The 24,486-nt window shown below is 33.1% G+C and overlaps 1 protein-coding gene across 4 annotated transcripts in view; it reads left to right on the forward strand.

Moving 5' to 3' along the window:
* Nucleotides 1-21,075: 21,075 nt before the first annotated feature.
* LOC104596311 (scramblase-like protein) overlaps nt 21,076-24,486 on the forward strand; it is a 39,513-nt gene continuing 36,102 nt past the window's right edge. For 2 of the 4 annotated variants that reach the window (XM_010257383.3, XM_088895339.1), the window contains exons 1-2: nt 21,076-21,327; nt 23,072-23,730. In XM_010257383.3, the coding sequence (XP_010255685.1) occupies nt 23,101-23,730 (630 nt within the window). In that variant the 5' untranslated portion in view covers nt 21,076-21,327; nt 23,072-23,100. The remainder of the gene's footprint in view (nt 21,328-23,071; nt 23,731-24,486) is intronic. The other 2 variants (XM_010257382.3, XM_088895340.1) reach the window with 2 other exon arrangements.

Below are 24,486 nucleotides of genomic sequence, written 5' to 3' on the forward strand. Positions count from 1 at the left end.
TTAGCACCGCGTCATGAGATGGTGTCAATGCTTTGTTTGGTTTGTATCCGGGCCAAGCCCGGATCCTACCATATTCGTTGCTTCTGATCTCGACATATCCCCACTTACCCAGGTGTCCAAAACGGGCTGTTGCCACCCCGGATGCATTTGGACCGAAGTGATTTTCTCTTCGAGTCCAGTAACATTTTGACACATCAACAATATATAAATATATTTTTTTAAGGAAAATTGTCTAAAACTCAGTTCACTTTTAAGCATTTCTATTAAACAATTCACCATAACTTTTGAAAACGTCCGGAAATCCCATGTTTGTAAATTTTTATTTTTCAAAAGCAAAGTTTTTAAAGACTAAAAGTGGAGGTGAAGCGGTTAGATGTCAAAAGAGGCGAGGCACAAGTCTCAAATCGGTTTGAGGCGTAAGCCTCAAGCTAAAAATTAAAAATTATAAACATAGTTCATAATTAACAAAAAAACACAAAAAGAAACAAATATTTTAAATTTTATATAATTATGTGTGACTTATTTAATGTATAATAGTCCAACAACCATTAATTATATGTTCAATCTTTTTTCAAGGTTACTCTTATGAAATATAAACATAGAAAAAAGCAATGTTATAATAAAAATAACTAGTGACTACCAATTACCATAAAGAATTTAATACCACAATACAAATTCTAAACTATCAAAGAAAAAAAAAAAAAAGATGGGACCAAGAACATACTTGACACAATTCAATAGCTAACTTACAAAATATGAATCTTTGAAGTTCAAAATTCCAAATTCCTATAAAAAATACAATAGATTTTTTTGAAGTGTATTTCCTATAATAAATAGACTTCCTAGCAATAGAACTAGGCAAAAAAAAAATTAAAATCTTAAACTAGTAGACACAATTTCATTAAAATTTAAAAGCACCAACCAACAAGTAAGGCATATCGAAATGTTCATCTAGTTATGAAAATTTAACCAGAATTTATTTATATTAGTTAAGCAAGTTTTCCAATTCCCAAATGAACCAAAAATATTACCAATACTTCAATTAAAATTCTAGTTTCAAGGCTTCAAGCCTAATTAAAGATGAAAACCTAGCTTCAACTATGAAATCTATATATATACACTAAAGTAGAGTTTGCCATGTCAGCAATCCTCTCCTTGCTCCGTTACCCAAATCTAGCAATTCTAGAGGGGGTGCAAGATTCCCTCTAGAAGCATTAGGAGTTGCCACCTAACATGGCTTATCTCCTTTTTTCCTCTCCTTTTTATTACGAGACCCCCCCTACTTTCTCATAAATTATCTCTATCTCTCACTAATTCCTATTTATCTCCTAAATTATCTATAATTCTTATTTATCCTCTCCCCCACTTTTCATCTATATTTATCTAAATCAAGTTTCAATTAAAAAATTTAACAATTATTTAAATATTATAATGAGATTGTATAATAACTTTAAAATATTTATTAAAAACACAAAAAATAATTATAATAGGTTTAATAATGAAATTATGTAATAACAATATAAATTGTAATTTTATGGATTATTCAACTTAATAACTAAATAATATTTTAAAAACATAAATAAAAATTATTTAAATAACAAAATATTTAAAATTACATAATAACTTTAAAGAAATAAAATTTAAATAACAAAAAAGATTAAATATTTTACATTTTATTTAAATATTTAACGTAATTAAATTTTAAATAGTTAAATAATGAAATTATTTAATAAATTAAAAAAAAACTTAAGAGTAGAATAATAATTATAATAGATTTCATAACTTTTGAATTAATAATAATTTTATATTTACAAAATTAAAAACGAAATTATGTAACAATAGTATAAATTATAATTTCATGGATTATTAAATTTAATGAATAATTAATATTTTAAAATTTTAAATAATGGTATTATTTAAATAATAAAATAATATTATAAACAACTAATTTTTAAATACTTTAAATATCAAAATATTAATAACTAAATCATATCTTATATATTATTTCAAAGACAAAAAATAAATTAGATAACAAAATTATGTTTTAACTTTAAAAAATTATCAAAAGCACATAAGTAATTATAAATAGTGGGGCCCCATGTGAGGCATGGGATGTGGCACCCCTCCCTATCCCTCGCCCTCGTAGTCAAGACACTCTACCCCATCCCCACCTCATCCCCGGTGGCAGGGCAAGTTGGAGGCAAGGCACCCATTCCCGTCAAAGATGGGAGAATCCCCAAACTTTTCCCACCTCGAGGTAACCACCTAAAAATAATCTAATTTGGGGATATTTTACAAATAGGATTATGAGAATTTGGGGTGTTTTAGGAATTGGGGGGTATTTTATAAATGGAATTGTAGGATCCTAGGATTACAAGAATATGAGGAAAAACTTAGTCATATTTTAAAATTCAATATTAAATCTACTAATAGTTTACTAATCTACCAATGGGTTTAGGGAATTATATGCAAACTCATCCCTTCCCCGTCCCTAATTTGGAGCAAAAATATTTTACTCATCCCTATTTAAGATTTGAGAAAACTTGCCCTGTTTGAGGTGGGTCAAGGTATTATTTATGTTTTATATATTATTTTTTAATAATCATTTATGTTTTATATATTATTTTTTAATAATCATTTATGTTTTATATGCTATTTTAAATAATTTTTAAATGTTTTCAATCTAAAAGCTTGAATATTAAATCATATTTTAAACATTATTTAAAAACAAAAAATAGATTAAATAACAAAATTCTGTAGTAATTTTAATAAGAATATAAAATATAAATAAATGAAAAAATAAATATTATTGAAATAGTAGAAGTAGATTAAATAATTTAAAAGTATTAAAGTTTTTTATTAGTTATTTATTGTATTTTCATTATAAATATATTTTCATCAATTGTGTATTTTTTTTATAAATTTTAAATAATTATTGGAGATTAAACTAATGTTATTTGTTAGAGATTAGACTATTAATTTAGCTGAAAGTAGGAGTGTTCACTAGGCAATTCAGTTTAGTTGGAGATTGTTTGCCTAGCCAAACTGATCTAGTCAGGTTAGGGAGTTGGTTACTTGAAACTGACCAACCATTAGCAAAACCTAAACATTGGTTAATTAATTAATGTTTAGCATAATTTACATTAATCATTATAATTTAATAAATCTTCATTAAAATTTTACAACAATTATTTATTCATAAAAGATATTACTAGTTAGCGTAATTTACTAATTTCTATAAAATTAATAATTATAGTTAACAATTATCAAACAATTCAAGGAAACTCTTCAACTAATAATCCATACTTTTTGAAATAAATAATAATTAAAAAATAGGAAATTAATCTACAAAAAAATTTCTCCAAAACTATTTAAATAATAGTCCATTATTATTATTCAACTAAATAATTATTAAAACTTTAGGACAATTAAATTAGAAAATTAATCTATCAGAATTTGTTTCATATTTATTTAAATAACAATCCATTATTATTATTTTAATAAATAATTTATGAAAATTATTAAATCTATCCCCACCGGGCTAGGCTACATGGTTGACTTCAATCATACTTGGTTTTACATTAATCAACAACAAATGATTTACTTTTAATTAAAATTCATGTGATTTACTATAATTACATTAAAATACTATAATTACATCACTTTGATTAATAGTAAATAATTTAGGCTCAAAAAGTAAAAAATTTACATTAATTTATTGTTATTGTAAATAACTAATTTACTATACATCTTTGCTAATTAACAACAATTTTAATAATTTTTGGAAATTATCATAAAATATTGTAATTTAATTTACTATTTGTTAATTAGTTATAGAAAATTATTAGAATTGTAGGGGTAGCAATTTTCCCTGTAAAACTAATGCCCTACCCTACCCCACCCGAACAAGGCAAGTTTTATCGAATTTTAAATAGGGATGGGAAAGAGACACGGTGGGGACGGGGAAAATATTTTTGCTCTGGTGGGGTTTGCATATAATTCCCCAAACCCGGTTGTAAATTACTAAAATATCAGTAGATTTAATATTGATTTTTAAAATTTCTCTAAGTTTTCCATATATTCTTATAATCGTAGGATCCCATGACTCCATTTATAAAATACCCCCAAATTGTCATAATTGAATTCCTAAAATACCCCCAAATTCCCATAGTCTTTTTTGTAAAATATCCACAAATTAGATTATTTTTAGGTGGTTGCCTCGGGTATGGAAAATTTGAGGATTCATCCCCGATAGGAAATGGGTGCCTCACCTCGAACTTGCCCCACCACCAAGGACGGGGTGGGGATGGGTTGAGTGTCTTCACTACGAGGGCGAGGGACAGGGAGGAGTGCCCCCATCCCGTGCACTGCACGAGGCCCCGCTAGTCAAAATTTAAAATCCTATTTTCTAAATTTTTAATGTTCAATCAAATTACATCCATTTCTTTTTAAGCAAGTCCGTTATCACTAAAAGCATGGTTTTGAACTCCATGCATTTTTTTTATTCATGTGACAATTAATAAAAAAAAGGCATACAAAATAACCATAGCCACAACTTTAATGAGAAAAAAATATTAGTCCAATTCCTTTTCATGATTATAATTAGTCTAATTCTTGATGTAAATTCAATGAGAAAAAAAATCAAAAAAGAATAAGGAAGAGAGAAGAGAGAGAAGATAGAAGAGAGAGATGAGAGAAAGAGTGTGGGTTGACTTGAGTTGCCGCCCCACTCAACTATTTACATTAACATCAAATTATAAGATTGCAATTACACTATTGCCCCTACTACTTGCATAAGCAAATGACTAACACAACTAAGATTGCTAACAACAACCTAATAAGAAATATAAAGTAAGAAATAACTAAAAACAGCTATGGGGACCACAATAAATAAAATAACTAACTCTAATGCAAAAGTACTAATTATTGCTCTACATCTCTACACTCCCTCTCAAATTGAGAATAGATATTTATCATTCCCAACTTGCATAAATCTGTTTCCAACTTGGTCCTTGTAATTTCCTTAGTCAAGAGATCAACAAGCTGAATATTGAATGCAATATATGGAACACACTTCTTGAGAGGCAACTCTCTAATAAAGTGTCGATCCACCTCAATATGTTTAGTTTTGTCATGTTGTATCGGATTATGAGCAACGTTAATAACAACCTGATTATGACAATACAATATCAAGGGTTTCTCATAAGAAATTCCTAGTTCTTCAAACAAGGATCTCAACCATAATACTTCAGCTACACCATGTGCCATAGATCCGTATCCTGCTTCAGCATTGGAATGTGCTACAACATTTTGTTTCTTACTCCTCCAAGAGACAAGGTTGCCTCCTACAAAGGCACAATACCCAAAAGTAAATATCTTGTCATCAACACACCCAGCCCAATTAGCATCTGTGTAAATCTTCATGTGACCATTATTTCTTAAGAGTATGCCTATGCCCAGACATCTCTTAAGGTAAGCAAGAATCATCTCAACTGTAGGAAGGTGAGTGGTTTTGGGGAATGCATGTACTGGCTAACTACATTGACCGCATAAAAAATATCTGGTCGTGTGAGGCAAAGATAAAGTAGTTTCCCAACCAACCTTTAGAACATAAACTTGTCTTCAAGGGGCTCTCCACCTTCGGTCATTATCTTGTGGTTTTGTTCAATGGGTGTGTTAACAGGTTTAACACCTAGCTTCCCATTTCTTCCAGAAGATAAAAAACACACTTCATTTAGGAGACAAAAATCCCATGTTTGGGTCGAGCTACTTCAATACCCAATAAATAACATAATTCTCCCAAGTCTTTGACTTCAATTTTTTGTTGAAACAGATGTTTAAGATAGTCAATCTCATAGGTATCACTCCTTGTCACCACAATATCATCCACATAGATAGCAAGTAGGGTCAAGGAGGAGTTTGTTTTCTTAATGAAAAGAGTGTGATCTGATTGGGCTTGGATATAGCCAAATTTTCCAAGAGCTACTCTAAATCTATCAAACTATGCTCTTGGAGACCGTTTCAATCTATATAAGGCTTTATTCAACCAATAGACCTTCTATCCTACTTCTGCACTATAGAATCCAAGTGGTAACTCCATGTACATTTCTTATTGCAAATCACCATTGAGGAAGACATTTTTAACATTTATTTGGAATAGTGACAATGAGAAATTTGTTGTGATAGACAATAAAATTCTGATAGTGTTCATCTTAGCTACCGATGCAAAAGTCTTTAAGTAGTCTATGCCATAATTCTGTATAAACCCCTCTGCAACTAATCTAACTTTATACTTCTCAACAGAGCCATCATCATTATGTTTAACTACAAACACCCATCTACACCCAATCAGTTTATTCCCTTTTGGACGATCAACTAACTCCCATGTATTGTTTTAGAGAAGGGCATCCATTTCCATTTTCATGGCATCCATCCACTCAGGTATTGATAAGGCCTCTTGCATTATCCTACGAATGGAAATAGTAGAGGTAGATGTCAAAAATGACTTATAGGATGGAGACAAATGGTCATAAGTCAGAAACTGAGAAATACAATGTGTTGTAGATGAAGTACAACGATGCTTCCCTTTGCGTACTACAATTGGAAGATCAAGATCATCCTAAAAAGGAGAAGGCTCATTAATGGGAGGCATCTCATTAGGCAGGCAAAATAACATATCCTAATCATTGGAGTTGACATGGACTGCTAAGGACCGAAATCAACTTGTCTCCACCACCTATGAAACACCCTAAACTCCTTACACTTATGACAACCCTCCTCACTACACTCCCCTTCAGTAATTAGGACAAGTAATGGAATTTTTGATGTGGGTGAATCCATCTCACTATTCTCTCCCTGAAAATAAACTTTATGATAGTAGGGAACATTCTCAAATAATGCGACATCCATAAAAACAAATTGTTTTTTAGAAGTAGGTTCATAGCAATAATATCCCTTCTGATTTTGTGCATATCCAAGAAATATGCATTTGAAAGCTTTAGAACCAAACTTGGAACGATGAGGCCCAAGAATTTGAACAAAATAGGTATAACTAAAAGTTTTAAGGGTAATGACGAACAAGTCCTTATCATGATATAAGAGATTGAATTGAATTTTCATATCTAGGACCCGTGAAGGAACCCGATTGATGAGATTCACGGTTGTATGGATAGCACCCCCCAAGAAACGTATAGGAGCATTGGAGTTTAGCGTAATGCTTCTAGTTACCTCCTATATATGCCTATTCTTCCTCTTAGCAACTCTACTTTATTGAGGTGTACGGAGACCAGTGCTCTGATGAATAACCCCATGGTTAAGGAAGTATGAGGCCAAAGGTTTTGCAAAATACTCTTTGGCATTATCTGATCTGAAAACTTTGATTTTGACTCCAAACTAGGTCAGAACCATTTGATGAAAATTCCAAGTCAAAGAAGGGACCTCATCTCGAGAGTGTATAAGATAAACCCACAAAAAATGAGTATAGTCATCAACAAACAACAAAAAGTATCGGTATCTCCCCATAGTAGTGATGTCATATAGTCCCCAAACATTAGTATGCACAATTTCAAAAGGAATAGTACTTATTTTATTGCTCAAATAATAGATTATTCTACAATGCTTTGCAAGATCATAATTTTCACATTTTAAACTACACATTTAGATTGACTCACACAAATTGGGAAGCAAACTCCTTAAAGACTTAAAAGATAGATGACCTAACTGATTATGCCAAAGCATAATCTAACTCACAAATTGATAAACAAGAGACCTTCCAACTTTTTTGTCTTCCCCATGCAGGCACCTTCTGATTAGGTAGACTCCATTCATCTCATGGCCAATCCCAGTCACTTTCATTGTCTCCAAATCCTGAAAAACACATCGATCAGGGAAAAATGTCACTGAATAGTTTTGATTTTTAGGTTGCATTTGGAAATGATGCAAATGGAGTGTAAATCCTGATTCATGGTAAATTTGCACTCTGGTTCACTTTTGCCTGTGTTTTGGCAACATTACATTTATGCATTGACAAATGACATACCAATGCATATTTACATCGATAAAAAAGAAATAAATTTGCATTCAAGTGGGCTTTTGATTAAAAAAAAAAGCATATGCTTTTATTGGAATTCATGTTTGCATCCATTACAGCTAAAAGTCTGTTTGGTAAGAAGGTAAATTTGTTAGTGAAAAACTAACCCAATTTTGCAATTTATATGAACTATTTTATACTATACATATTTGCATTCACACATATTTGCATAATTTCCAAATGTAGCCTAAGTGATGCTACTAACTGACAACAAATTACTACTAAGTTTAGGAACATGCAAAACTGAGGACAAGGAGATGGCATCCGATTGTCTAATGTTTTATTTCCCAGAGATGGGAATAAGGGATCCATCAGCAATGGATACTCTATCTCTGTTAGAGGATAAGCAATAAGTAGTAAATAGAGAAAATAAAGTTGTCATGTGGTCAGATGCACCTGAATATATGACCTAACAAGGTTCATTGTTACCTAGGCCTGAAATATGATATGTTGATGCTCGTGTACCTAAATGAGCAAATGTTGAAGTAGGAGCAACAACTATGAATGGCGGCAGAGATGAGGAGGTTGAAGTACCAACTTCACTTTCTAACTAAGTTAGAGCAGCCCGAACAACAGCTAAAGTATCTAGGGATGTAGCTCTTGTGTTGAATGAGGATGCACCATCAATAGTAATAGCCACATTGGCATTCTCGTTTTTGTTTATGAGCTTTGTTGGAATTAAATGTGGATATAACTTCCAACAAATGTCCTTGGTATGCTTCAACTTCTTACAATGGTCACAAACTAACTCCTTCTTATCCTCTTTCTTTATGTCCCTTTCCTTTTCACCCCCAAATTTTGATTTCACCGTCGCTAAAGTTGATTCCATAGGTTGAAACTGCAACATAACCTTTCTCCTACATTCTTCACTGTGCATTAGAGAGTATGCCTGAGATAAGGACACACTCTCCCTGGTGAGTAGTTGTTGTCTCACAATTTCAAACTTTGCATTTAGGCTACCTAGGAATTAAAAAACCCTTTTAGTCTCAACCTGTTTTCTATAGGTTTTTGCACCCTTTTGGCTTTCCCACTCAATGGTTCCAAGTAATCAATTTCATACCATAAAGATTTCAAAATGGAAAAATAATTTGAGAATGGCTTCTCCCCTTACTTGAGATTATTTACTTTACATTACAACTCATAGGCCCTAGCAACATTGAATAGCTGAGAGTAGGTCTCCTTTATTACTTCCCAAATCCCCTTAGTTGTTTTTACCCACAAGTAATTTCGGCTAATATGAGGCTACATAGAGTTACATAGCCAAGTCATGACCAAATAGTTCTCTTTAACCCATTTGGCATATGAAGGGTCTTCCTTGGCTGGTTTCTCTACATCCCCATTCACATAACCTAACTTCCCTCTGCCCCCAATTGCCATCATGGCAGATTGAGCCCATTCTAAGTAATTGAACCATCAAATTTAACAGTATAGTAATATGAAAACTGTTTTCTGCCATGTTTCCAGCCCCAAAACACCTTCCCCTTGAGTCTTAAACTCAACTCCTGCCATTTCTATAGCAGGTTTATTAGGGGAAACCAGTTCTCATCAAGAAAAGACCCTAAAAGAGAACTTGGTTCTCACTTAGAAAAGGATGAGGTTGAAAACATCATGGAAATCACCTAATAAATAGTCGGGAATGCTGAAACTAAATTAGGAATCACCCAAAAATTTTTATCAGTCAGGTATGATCATGGGGCTAAGAAAAAACCCTAGACAAAACTTCGAAAGAACAAAAAAACTCTTAGCCGCACTTTCTAAATAGGTCACAGTTAGGTCTTATCGTAGGGTCAAGAACAAACCCTAGAGAAAACTCCAAGAAAATAGAGAAAAAACTCATCCTCTCCTTCTAGATAGGTCTGATCTATCTTTGACTAGTGTCGAACTCAAGGAAAAATAGAAACTTACCCAAAAAAAATGATCGACACTTCCAATCTCAGTCTGAACCCTAATCTTGGTCTTTCTTGTTCTTCTCTGATTATTCTTGATTACCAAACACTCTCCAAGCCTCTACCAACTCTTAGACAGCTTGCTAAACCCTTTCAGTAACCTCCAAGAATCAGTCGATGGATAGATCTTGCTAGACTTCTAGTCCTAGGAAGTTCTCATGTGATGGATTAGACACACATGAGAAACTCTAGATTGGCTCTGATACCAAGTAAGCAAATAAGGACTATAATCAGTCCAATTCTTGATGTAAATTCAATGAAAAAAAATACCACAAAAGAATAAGGAAGAGAGAATAGAGAGATGAGAGAAAGAGTGTGGGTTGACTTGAGTTGCCACCCCACTAACTATTTATATTAACATCAAAATATAAGACAACAATTACACTAATGCCCATATTGCTTAAATAAGCAAATAACTAACAAAACTAGCATTGCTAACAACAACCTAACAACAAATATAAAGTTGGAAATAACTAACAACAATAGTGGGGACCATAATAAATAAAATAACTAACACTCTAACAGCAATATAACAACATTAATTATTGCTCTACATCTCTACAAAATTTTAAAATTTTAATAATTATGTAATACTAAGCAATTAACAATAGCAGATTAACCATATGAAATTATGATTTAAGAAATAAGAACAAGAACTTACCTTAGTCATTGATCACTTGGTTAGTTGGTTGTTAATCTATTACAAACTTTAAGTTTAAACAATATTTTGTGCTATAACCTAAAAAAATAGAAAAACAAAAAGATAATCTGTTTTTAGTTTCTCTTTCAAATAGAAACTAAAACCTTGGAATTACCTATGGAGCAGACAAGCAAGAACCGTAGGAAAATTACAAAAGAAGAAGAAGAAGAAGAAGAAGAAGAAGAAACACTTGCGCAATTGCTCCAAAAAGGAAGAAGAAGAAGGAAAGCTCACATTATTGCCATTTCAATGGAGGTTGAGCAGTTGAGGAGAGCATTGAAGTTTTTTTTTTTGGTAGTTCTCACTTCTTACTTCGAACCAAGAAGAAGAAAAGAGGGAAAACCCCAAAATATTTATTTTTTCATCTTTTTACACATTTACCCCCAATAGAAATTGAAATTTATACCCTTAAACCATAATTATTCAAGGGTATTGCCTCAGTGGTTTTACGCCTTGAGGCGAGATGCATACACCTCACTTGAAATTGAGGCTACTAAGGCCAGGTGATTAATGTTTGGCCGTCTCGCCCTAAGGCGTATGCCTCTCACATCGCCTCAGACGCCTTTTAAAACCATGTTCAAAACTCACCATCCGATAGAGCATCATTAGTGTATACAATGACAGAAGTTGTCCACATCAGCATAAATGCAATTTTCATGATCAAACTACCCCTAGATGGCCAATCATCCTTATTAAACATATTTTTATAACTAAAATGCCCTTAAGCCCCCAACTGCCTTATAAGATTCTTATTCGTTGAGAGACATTTCACTATCATTGTGCTACTTGAAAGTATTTCGGGGAAGCTAAAAATGAGTTTTGGGTCATATAATAATAGAGGTATTTCTGGAATATTGAAAAAGTGGTCAAATATAATAAAGGGTAAAATGGTAATCTATTAACACCCATTAGTTTGTTTAATGTTAAGTTAATGATACGGGGTTCCCTGGACATTTTGAAAAGTTATAGTGAGTTTAAGAGAAATGTTGAAAAGTCATGGTGAGTTTTAGATAATTTCCCTTTTTAATGAAAAAAAAGTTATTTACTAGAACACCCCTATAGTTCTATGGATTTACTTAAACCTACCCTATAGTTTAGAGGTGTAAAGTGGGCTATGTCGGGCGGGCGGCCCACACTAAAGGCAGGTCGTGCCATGCTGGCCCGCGGGTCGTGCCGCCCTTCCTGATGGAAATTTTGGGGGTCGGCCTGGCATGGCCCATGGCCCAGGCCTAGGCAGGCCCAGGCCATGTCGTGTTGGGCCACAATGCAGGCCTTGGACCTAGGCCGAACCGGGCTGCACTGATTTATTTTATTGTTTTTTTTTGAAAATTTTGATTTCTTTCCTAAGTAAAATTGTAAAACTAAAATATTTAACTTTCCTTTGAACTTTGGGAATTGGGAATTATTTAAAAAATTAAGAAATGAAAAATCGAAGTTATCTAACACATAAAAGAAAAAAAACTTAACCAAATTGAAATAAGAATGATGGAATAACAAATTGGAAGAAGAATAGGAATTTTATGTCATTTAAATTTGAATGGTACAAATTACAAATACAATGATTTGATCATTGCACACTTGGATGAATGAAATATGAAAATGGAATAAATTAATAAAATATAAAAAAAACAATATGGTTACAAATTGAAAATACAAAATTACATTGTTAAAAAATAAAAATATATATATACCAAATAAATTAAAAAAAATTACAATAATTTGAAAAAATAAAAAATTCTATACAAGTAGTCAAATTCATGAATCATCATTCATGACTTTCATCATCGGCTTTAGGTGAAATATCCGGTGTAGTATCATGCCCTCCCTTGTCTTGTAATCTATCTTCTGCATCTAGCCAATCCTTGAAGCAAATGCACATCTCTATGCTCTCATCGTTCACGCAGCTTCTTTTGTCATCCAGCACCCTGATACCTGCATTAAAACAAGACTCCGATGGAACTATAGACATCGGAGGGGTATTACGTGCCATGGCGGCGAGAACCAGATAATTTTTTGAATGTTCACTTCACCAGGCTAAAATATCAAAATTATTTGATCATTCACCTAAATTAGAAAAATTTGCTTGTAAATAAAAATTAAGATCAGTAAATGAACTTGTTGTAGAACTAGTAGATTTGTACCTTCTACTTATTAAATAAAAAAGTTTTTCTTTTCTACTACTTGGCTCAAGGTCAGAAGTAGAAGAAGATGATGAATTTCTTCTTTTTTATTCCCTATATCAATATTCATATTTTCACAATATGATTCAAGTAAAATATCTAACCCATCTTTCCTAATCCTAGGGTCTAATAATGTAGCTAAATAATAAAGGGGAGAAATGTTTCTCCCAATATTTGTTAATTTATTTTCCATAATTTCAACAATACATTGAAATTGTGGATTATTTCTATATTTTGCAAAACAATCACTAATTACCATTAATTGATAAGGTAAATTACAATTAGTTGGATAATAAATTCCAGATAATTCATTAGTTGCATCATAAAAATATTTTAAAAAATCTCTTATACAGACTGCCATTTCCCAGTCTTCCTCACATATCATATCATTAGGTATTTTTAAATTATAAAAATCAGAAAGAATTTTTTTATGAGTAGAAATATAAAATGTTTATATTTTTAACTATAATTTTGACTTAAATATTTAAATTCTTGTTTTCTTGCCCCTGAACTTTATATATATATATATATATATATATACAATTTATAAATTTTGAAATATGAGTAGAAATAATATTCAAGGCATCTTGAATACATAAATTTAAGATGTGACATGCACATCTAATATGAAATAATTTACCATTCAAGGATGGTTTTAATTGAGATTTTAAAATATCTATTGCAAAATCATTATTGCTAGCATTATCGAAACTTCCATAAGCATGCAAAGTATTTAAAATACTTGCAGCAATAGTTGGGCCACTATGTGGCCATTCAAGCCTAGTAAAACTTAAAATTCTTTTATTTAAAAGCCAATTTTCATCAATAAAATGGCCGGTAACACAAATATAACTAATATTAAATTTGGATGTCCAAACATCCGAAGTAATTGCAACTTTAGAATTAAGGTTTTATAACAAAGAAATTAAATTTTGTTTATATGAATACAAAATTTTTAAAGCATCAATTCTTATAGTATTCCTAGAATCTTTTTTATATTGTGGGTTTATAGAACTACACAACAATTTTTCTAGCTTTGGATCTTTAGCTAATATAAATGGTTGTTGTACATGTACAATATACTTAGCAAGTTCTTGTCTTATTTTTTCTTATGAATATTTAAAAGTACCAAAACTAGTCCCCCTCCCAATCTGTGTTTAGGTTGTTTCTCTCCCTTCATCTTCTTCTCACTCATGTGTGAGCAGATGTCTGCTCAAATGACCCGTACCACCCTTGCTACACTAACTAAAGTCCTTCCTACATTTTTGGCAAATGGCCCTTTCCCCTTCCCCTCAATATCCTCTACTTTGAAAATTTTCCAAACCGGGCTACTTAGCTTAGAGACCCTCCATTTTCCCTAGTATCAGTACCAAGGGTGAAAGTTCCACTTCCATCGACATCAATCGCATCAGTGCTAACACTATCATGATGCGATTGAATATCATCCATGGTGAACATGTTAGGAGATCAGTTTTCAGAAGAGCCAACCATTTTTTTTAATTCTAGAAAGATAAAAATTAATCTAACTTGACTTACTCGGATTGTCGGTTCAAAATCCCAACTTGATTTCAACGGTTGAATCCTTTCAACGTTCAAGCCTCCCAAATTGAGATACTTGAGCTGGTTGAACAAGCCTTCTTCTTATTAAAAGTCGAAACTTCAATAAAATTGAGACTTGAGAATTGGAGAATGCAGAATCAGACAATCAATTAATTAGAATTACTCAGATTGTAGAGAATTGAGAATGAGAGAGTGAGAGAGAGAGAGAGAAAAGAGATTAAGAGAATTGTTGAATTGGTGTGATGAGAATGGTGGAGGATAAGACTATTTATAGGAATTGAACATAATTTAATTGTCCAAAATACCCAAAAAACTAGCTGTTATTTAGTTGTTGGGAGGGGTATTTTGGTCATTTTAAAGTTATTTATAACTTTACCCAGAAAGCCCCATAAACTAGTTGTTATATAGCTGTTGGGGAGGGCATTTATGTCATTTTTCACCCCCATAAGCAATAAAGCCCGACCCGATTTACACCTCTACCTATAGTTTTCATTTTACTAACCCCCTATAATTTGCAACCTATTTACCCAATTGACCTTTCACTAAGAGGTGTTTGTTTTGGCATCTAAAAATTGTAACATTATCACCTAAAATGTGTGGAATATGTTCATGGACATGGATCCATGATTATTTATTCCAAAAGCACCCCTAACACTTCATACATAAAAAAAGTGCAAATAGAGTGGTTTCTTGTGTCTTATTAGAGGCAAATTTTGTGTTTTTATTTTATTTTGATTAAATTTATTCAATTGGACATTATGATCAAAACTGTCCAATTGAATAAATTGCAAATTACAGGGGTGTTTTAGTAAAACGTAAGCTATAAGGTAAGCTTTGATAAATCCATAAAACTATAGGAGATGCTTTATAATGGGCAAATTTCTTAAACTACCCCTAAGTTTTAGGAAATTGACTTACTCACCCATACTATTTGAAAATTGACTTAAACTACCCATAAGTTTTATAGCAATTGACTATCCTTCTATCGTTAATATCTGTTAACAGAAATATGGAAAAGACTATTTTACCCATAATTCTTCTTTAAAATTAGAAAATAAAACATTTAAATAAAAGATTATTTTATTTTTTATGTCTTCCTAATCTCTTTGAATGCTAGAATAAAAGAAGCTCCCACAGTTGTCGCTCTTGTCCTCATTGTTGATTCTCTTTGTGTCTTTCTGACTCTATCTCTCCCTCTTCTCCATGTCTCATCTCTGAAATGGCAAATGGACCGAACCACGGAAGCTCAGAGATATCAGTGATTATTTTCAAATTTTTTGTTAGGTTTTCTAGTTCAATTAACCATTGTTAATCTCTCTTTCTATATTTAGAATTAATTTCATCTTAAGTTTCTTCTCGTCCTCTTGTCTCTCTTTCCACCTACATTTGTTGTCAAGTAGTTTTGCTTCTAATTTGGATTCCTTGGAGCATACAATAGAGGCTATTTTGGAAAAGCCAATGTCCTCTTCTTTCTTGCCTACAACTGGTACGACCTCGATTGGAGTGAATTCTTCATATTCATACTGGATGAACTACACGAAGTAGTTGCCCATTGCATTTCCCTCTATATATTACCAAGAGCCACAAATGTCACCCGCAACAACTCAATGGTCTGATCTGTCCTACTCCTCTTACTCTTGGCTTCCTCAATATCATATTAGGGGTGGATTCTATGGCTTTTCAATAAATCCGCCTTATGATCCTTACTATTGTCGGCCACAGATTTCTCTAGTTGCTCCTCTTAAGCCTCCACCACCATCAGATGTCTCCACTTAGGACTTCCTTAATCCCTTTGATTCGCTCAATGGTGGTTATCTGGGGTATTAGGTGAGATGTTGATGATGAAGATGGTGAAGAAGGGCAATATCATCATTTAACGGAATCGGAAATGGAGTTGCAATCGTCATTTAACAAAGTTGGAACCACTCGACGGTGGTTATCTAGGGTATTAGGTGAGTTGTTGATGATGAAGATGGTGAAGAAGGGCACTATCATCATTTAACATAATTGGAAATGGAGTTGGAATTATCATTTAACGACGTTGGAAATAGAGTCAAAATCGGAGACGGAGTTGGATACGGAATCAGAGACAATGATGAAGACGGAGTCAGAATCAGAGAAAGGGACAAAGATGGAGTCGGAATCGGAGACGAAGAATGTAGTGGAACCATAAAAGGGTATTTTAGGAATTTTAAGAAATATATTAGCCACGTGATGTCACATGTGAACGAAGTGTGACAGAAAGTTAACGACAAGGGAAGTTTTAGACAATTGTCAAAAAATTGAGGATACTGTAAGACAATATGTAAACAGTAAGGATAGAGTTAGTCAATCACATAAACCATAAATGTAGTTTAAGAAATTTGCCCTTTTGTAAATAACCCAAAGGGAAAATTCCCAATTAGTACCATGTACTTTGGGTTTAGTGCCACTTTGGTCCCCAAATTTTAAAACATGACAATTCAGTACCTAAACTTTCAAACGTGCCATTTTAGTACCTATTGTTATCCAACTTTTAACTAGTCGTTAAGTGGCATTTGAAAAGACACAAATGTCCTTTGAGTGTCATCTAATTTTCTTTATCAACCATCCAAGCATTGACAAAAAATGAATAGTCCCAAATCCTTGCCTCTTTTAGTCGTTAAGTGGCATTTGAAAAGACACAAATGTCCTTTGAGTGTCATCTAATTTTCTTTATCAACCATCCAAGCATTGACAAAAAATGAATAATCCCAAATCCTTGCCTCTCCTATTTGAGAAAGTTGTGGTTACCAAAATGCCATTGAGACGTGACCCAAACTTTCTTGAATAAAAGAGAAAAGGATTTGGGATTGTTCATTTTATTATCAACGTTTGGATGGTTAATAAAGAAAATTAGATGACACTCAAAGGGTATTTATGCCTTTTCAAATGCCACTTAACGGCTGGTTATTGGTAGATACTAGATTTGTACATTTTGAAAGTTAGGGTACTGAATTGTTTTGTTTTAAAGATCAGGGACCAGAGTGGCACTAGACCCAAATTATAGGGTACTAATTGGGATTTTCCCTAACCCAACAAAAGAAGCAAGGTTCGACTGATTGCAAATTCATTGCAAACTCTTCTCCTTCTCAATTAAAAACTTAGTGTGTTTGAACTTCCGCCATGCGAGATCTTCCACCACCGAATGAATGCATTGGTTTTACGTTAATTATCAACTTATCACATGCATTGATGAGGTGGAGATGACACTTTTTCCACCATTGAATGCATTCATTTATGCAAACATCAGGTTCTTTGAGATCTTGCTCTTTCTCTTTAGATATCATAGAATTATGTGTGTTTATATACTTTTTCATTTAGGGAGGCTTTGATTGGTTGGATTTGTTTCTTCTTCTTCTTCTTTTTTTCTTCTTCTTCTTCTTCTTCTTCTTCTTCTTCTTCTTCTTCTTCAATCATTGGTTTCATATTCAAATAGTAAAGATGGTTAGACTAGAATCTTGGGGACAAAGTTCCTTGTTGTGGGAAGAAACTTCTTGATGCCCATCTACAATGGGCTCTTATTTGAAATTTCCCATCATTTTCATAGATTCTCTTAAAATTATCCCGACCCTTGGACAGGTTTTCTAACATTTCTCCCTTTTCCCCTACCTTTTTACTTCAAATCAAATATAACCTTGGATTTATTTTTCAAACACACCATATAAACAATATCTAGGTGATTATTATAATAGAAGAATTTTGACCAATTGAACAATATCCAGGTGATTGCAAACAATATATGATGCCAATAAGGTACGATATTAGAAGAATTTTGACCAATCAAACCCTTAATTAATTCTGATGAATAGTGGATGATTGCTTTACGATGAGCAAGTTAGGCCATATAAGTCAAGTTGAGGTCAACCCTAGCTCAACCCAAGGTTTTAAATCCCCAATCAGACTTAGTCAACCCTAATCCTAACCCAACCTAAATCCTTCAACCCCAACCTAAAGTTCAAGTTGCGTTGGGCCCATCCCGACCTTCTCTAGTCCTCTTAAAATCTAACAATACCTCTTAAGTTTTTTTGTAAGTCCATGGACATAGACCTTGAAGACACTGAGACAAATGCTTATAGTGCATCACCCAACATTCACACTCAGAACAGATGGACCTGGGCACTTTGTATTCATAATAGTGCGATAGCCACCCTTGCCATAGCATTGCACTAACACAACATTCACACTCAGAACAGATGCGACTACAAGCATAGGTGATTCCACTTTGGTTATGACTAAGTAACAAAGGGCTCCTAAGAGCATAGTTGTAGCCGAGTTCGTGCTCACGACCAAACCTTGGTAAATGAGGCATAAGCCTCTGGATAGGGGTGATCATGGGCCACGTCGGGCTTTACACTTATGATAAGGGCTATAGCTTAGGCCCGGGCCCGACCTGGCCTGGGGTTTTGGGCCTGAAACATAAGCCCTAGCCCAAGTCTACATGGGACCAGACCAGGCCAGGCCTGATTTTGGGCCAATGTCTTTCATATATATAAAACATTACATATTTATAATATTTTATATTAAATGACATAACATGCATACAAACTTATATTATACATTATATAATATAAAATATTACATATAATATAAATTATACATGTCATGCTATAATATTTATATATAAAATATATAATATAATGTAAAATAACTTGTATATATATGTATATATTATACTCAAAATGTGTAAGTTTAAATATATATGGGTTGGACTGGGCCTAGGTCGGGCTTGAAGTATTAAGCACAAGCCTGACCCTAAAATTTGCGGGCCTGATGTGGGCCCAGAAGGAAAATCTCCTCCCTTATCATGTCACCTTCTCATTCAAATAGGAACTTTATGCCTATAAATAAGGTGAAGACCAAACTCCCCAAAAAACACACATCTTTCCAAGACCAAATCCCCCACTTTGCTACAACCTTCATCACCTCCTACTCGTTATTACCTTTGCACACCTTCCCCTTTTTTCCTTCTTGGAAAGCCATCCTTCGTCCTCCAATAATACTATACTCCCATTGCCTTACCCTCCACACACTATTAATCTTTGATTAAGATGTATAAATTGAACATTCTTGGCCATATATCGACCACGCTTTCATTGGCATTTGCTTGCTTGATGCTTTCATTAATCTTTGACTACACAATTGAAAAAAAAAATGAATGTTTAAATGATTAGATTCTACTATATATAATGAATATGATGATACGTCTCCTATTGAAAATCATGATGTTGAAATCAACAATAATAAAAGATAAAATTATAAAAAGGGCTCAAGAATTAAGAGAAATTGGTATGATGGTATGTAGCAATACTATAATGCATGTGTACAATAGCAATAGTAGAGTTTGGTTGCCGGAGCGGTCAACCCTAATTGAACCCAAAATCGAGTTGACAAAAGTTAATCCTAACCCTAACCTGACCCAACCTAGTTGCAGCCATATTGATTACCACTTTTATTATACCAGTTGTTTGATTATTATCTTTTAGATGCTGTTCACTTATAGTATTATGGTTGGTCTCTTACCATAATACCTTTATATTCATCTATATTCTTCAAACCAAAATACACATAATTATTTGTGATGACAATTTTTACCTTACTAGTAGGCATGGTTTTTAGAACCGACCTGGAGACCAAATTGGTCAGGGGTCCGATTATTGGGTCGAACGGTTCGATCATTCGAACCGAATGATCAGCTTGTTCAGACAAAAAATAAAAATAAAAAAAATTTTAAAAAATAAAAAATGATTAAAACCGTTCGAACGATTAACCGCTCGGGTCAACAGTTTGCTGACCAAAATCAATGGTTTTTTGAGAAATCCTGGTTTTGAGAAAAAATGGAATCAATCACCTGATCGGTTCCCAGTTTTTCCGGTCCCACCAAGGACGGGTATTGAATTTACTAAAATACCCACAATGATTAAAATTAGATTGTTGTTGCAAGGTTTATGAATTTATGTATTAATTATTGAATTTAATAATGCATTGAATTTTAGTTTAGTAATAATTGTTGTTATAACTAATGATAATTGATAGTTTGCTTTTCTACACGTTTTAATTAAATAATTGGAAATTTGGATGTTTTCATGCAATTTCACTCATATGCTATTTATATATAATAAGCAACAACAATAAATACAAGTTCTATACCCAATATGCCCCACCCTCAAATGCGGGAAGGGTATGTAGGATTGGGGAAAGTCTTGCATCTTCTAAAGAGAATAAACGTTGAAGTTTTGGGAGGCAAGGGGAGTCTAAAATTTGCAAAACCGTCATTGAACATGTTAAAATACCATCCTTGGTCACGAGTTGATTCATGTGTCAATTCATGAATATGTATATTACATGTTGAATTAGAAATATAACATAATGTTTATAATATAAATATATTAAATATATAATGTAAGGGCAATGGTAAAGTACAAATTTGACATGAATAAATCAAATTTATTTATTTTTATATCCTGCATTAAAATCTATCTTATAATAATATATATTTATTGTATTATACAATATATTAAAATATATTGTGGGTCGAGGATTGGGCTCAGGCCTGGCGCCGAAATTTATCGGCCTGATGCAAGCCCGAAATTTCCGGGTCGGGATGAAAATGATCACCCCTAAAATGTCCAGCCCCATGAAGCCAAAAAAAGGAAAAGGAAAAGGAAAAAAAATCTGAAAATCCGTGCCGAGTGAAAGAAGAAACATTTTCCCTTCCACTGCTGTATTGGTTTCTCCACTCTCAAGTGATCATTTTGTTTTCTATCCCTTCACTCCCTGTTCGACATCACCAGAAACTGACTTCATGCTCTGTATTTCCTATATTGCATTCAGGTACGGTTGGTCGTTCCCTTTGTTTTTATCCTCGAACAACATTTTCCTGGTCATTTCATTTGCATGATGGTTCAACTAATTTCTATTAAAACTTGGAGAGAAAATTATATGCTTCTGCTTTCTTAGATAGTCAAGGGTTTGATTTTTTTTAGGTTCAACATCACGTTTCTTGAATCTTTGGACCGTTTCCCCCACCCCTTTTTCTTTACGTAGGATGCATACTAGTTTTTTTTTTTTGAATGTTCAATCTGGTTAACTAGATTCCTCTTCGTATATCTATTGTCAATCTTGAGGATTTGTGTTTTGCATGACTCGTCGACAATTATTAGGTATTGATTCTTTGAGTTTTAGCTACTTTCTACGAAGTCATTCATTGATATGCATTGGCTAAGTCATTGATCATGTAGTACTTATCACTTTATCAAATTGTTTTACTAAATTGTATTCTGTTCGTATTGTTTTCTTCACAATTTGATTTGCATTCTGCATACTTGATTACATGTTATTTTTTTTTTTAAATGCAGGAGCGGTTTGTCTGGTCATGTTGTTCTGATAAATCACTTTATTATTTTTTCTGTCTTCTGTATTTTTTTTTGTTAAATTGCATTATACATATCTGTAGTTCCCAAGGTTTTCAATTTGGTTAAGGTTTGAATTTAATTTTTTCATGATATACTTACATGTTGTAATGCCCAAATGCGTAGGTTCAATAAACAAGTATGTTTATTGTCAAATGATGTGTTAAAAGTATAGCTGTAAGCAATATTGAATCTTATCAGATTAGACCCGATAGTCCCAATTTCAGAACTGGTTTTGCAGATTTACTTATTGGATATTTGGATTGGGTCTGGGTCTACTCTGACTGAGACTGACTCATTGACAGCAATACAGCTAACTATGGAAAGAAACCTAAAATGCCAAATAGACAATTTTAATGAAAGAATTGATAATGACAAAAAGCGAGAACTGGAACAGAAGAAAGCCAAAAAAACTAAAAGTTCTGAAGATACCATCATCAATATCTTCATCATCACTGGTTCTTGTTTATATATCATTTATTGTGAATAAGGTGAGAGGAGAGAAAAAGTTAAGGCTACACGACCACTCACCCATGATTCTTTTTGTTACTATTAGAATTATCTAAATTTACAATAAAGACCCCAATGGGGCCGTTGTTACATTAAGGTTGCTGAATACAAATTTTCTTCCTCAAGTAACTCCATTACTCATAAACGACTGCACATACACATTACAATCTGAATACTCTAAGGAGCAGAAAGAAATGGAAACACTTAGCTCTAGAGGTAAATAGGATTTGATACCAAGTAGTAATCTAGTAGATTGCTATTAGAGAGCAGAAGAGGAGGGAAGAGTAATAGTAGCTCAACTGCCGCCACACAGAAATACAGAAATACTAAAGTACCCTTACTAAGAAAAGATTGAAACTACCACTTAACCATATATACTCGCAACACCGGTTTATTTAAAACTGGATACATGAGAAAAAATGCTTGAAACTTTGTTGATGGAGGCCTTTCTTTAATCAAGATCTTGTGGACCAAGAATGTCAAATCATTTCTGTTGCAATAGTTGTCTTTTTTTCCTATTTATTGTCCAGCTCCTTATCCTCTGTTTTCATGTTTTATGTTGCTTTGACAAATTTGAAACAGCATTAGGCATGTTTAGTTTCCACCAGTTACTGAACATTTGAAAACATTGTTATGGTCATTTTTGTTTTGAACAGGTGCTTCCATATGATAGCAGATTAATAAAATGAGGTGGATAAAAGATCTTTATTGCATTAGCAAATATTGTAAATCAGCTGGAAAGATTTCTGAATTGGATGCATCAATGCATCATGCAGCAAATAAGTGTAAACATGGCATTTCTAATGCCAAAATGATTGTAGACAACATATGCTTGCAACCTCGGAGAGGATATTGTTCTCAAACATTGTTGCAGCAGATTATCTTGGGAACTGAAGCAGCAAGCCTTCATGGTAGATTGGTCATGGGAAATAATGCATTAGGGAGATTCCAACAATCCTTTTCCTGCAAAGGAAGTTTAATTAGTGCAAAACACACTCCCTTGACAATATCTCGTTGGTTTGGATCAACAGTACAAAATGATCCTTGCATAAGTAGAGATTTTCTAGTTCAGCTTTGGGTTGCAGACAAGAAAATAAAAAGTTCTAGACACAAAAGAAGAAGAAGAGTTCAGCATGTACATATTGGTGGCACAATATACGAAAATCAATCTTCTTTTCAACTGCCATTTGGGAGGTGGTTTTCAGGTGCATCTGTTACAGAAGAAAGATCTAGTGAGCGGGCGAAACCAATCCTTAAGCAACCACCCCTTAGTGAGGCTCCCACAGGTTATTTGGAACCAACATCTTCTGAAGAGGTGATTAAATTTTGATTATTATATCTGGGTTGCTGCTTTTTTGTCTTCTTCTTTTGTTTGATAATGGATAAAGGGAAACTTTGCTAATGAAAGAAAAAAAGAGAGTACAAAGAACCAGCTTAGAGCGAGCTGGTTTTTTTGGATAATTAACAGGGATTTCTTTAATCAGAAAATCTTTATGTATAAATTTACATTTTGTTTTCATAGAGGCTTTAATCTCTCCCCATTATAACTTTGCCCAAAACAAATGGTCTCTCATAACTCCTTGCTTAGGTAAAGTATCAGCCATAGAGTTAGCTGATCTCTGAACCCATTGCACCTATACTGTTATGCTCCTTGTCATCCAAGTGGTTCAAAACAAGCTTATAATGAGCCCTATAACAATAATCAAGAAAACTAATTGGTTTTTTTCACTGTCTGTCGACTCTGTCCCTGAAATGCAGATTCAAGTATGGGTCTTTCAAATGTTTATTTCTAGAGTTTAATGTATCTATTTGTTGAGTCTACAATGTGAAATTTGTCGATTTGATAAACATTGTAGAACCTTATATTTACTAAATAATAGAAGATGTTCTTCACTTATACTGTTTATACTGATTTTTTTGGTCAGTAAGATGAGATTTTATTAAATTTACACTCAAGTATTACAATAAGGTGGGAACTTTCTCCACTCAAAGGACAATTTATAATTTTTTCCAAAACATTTGGTGCGTAGCTGTCCCTTGCTTAGTCAAAATATCTGCCATCCCATTTGCT

Source organism: Nelumbo nucifera, chromosome 1 (genome assembly GCF_055504915.1).
Source record: "Nelumbo nucifera cultivar China Antique chromosome 1, China Antique-T2T, whole genome shotgun sequence".
NCBI lineage: Eukaryota > Viridiplantae > Streptophyta > Magnoliopsida > Proteales > Nelumbonaceae > Nelumbo > Nelumbo nucifera.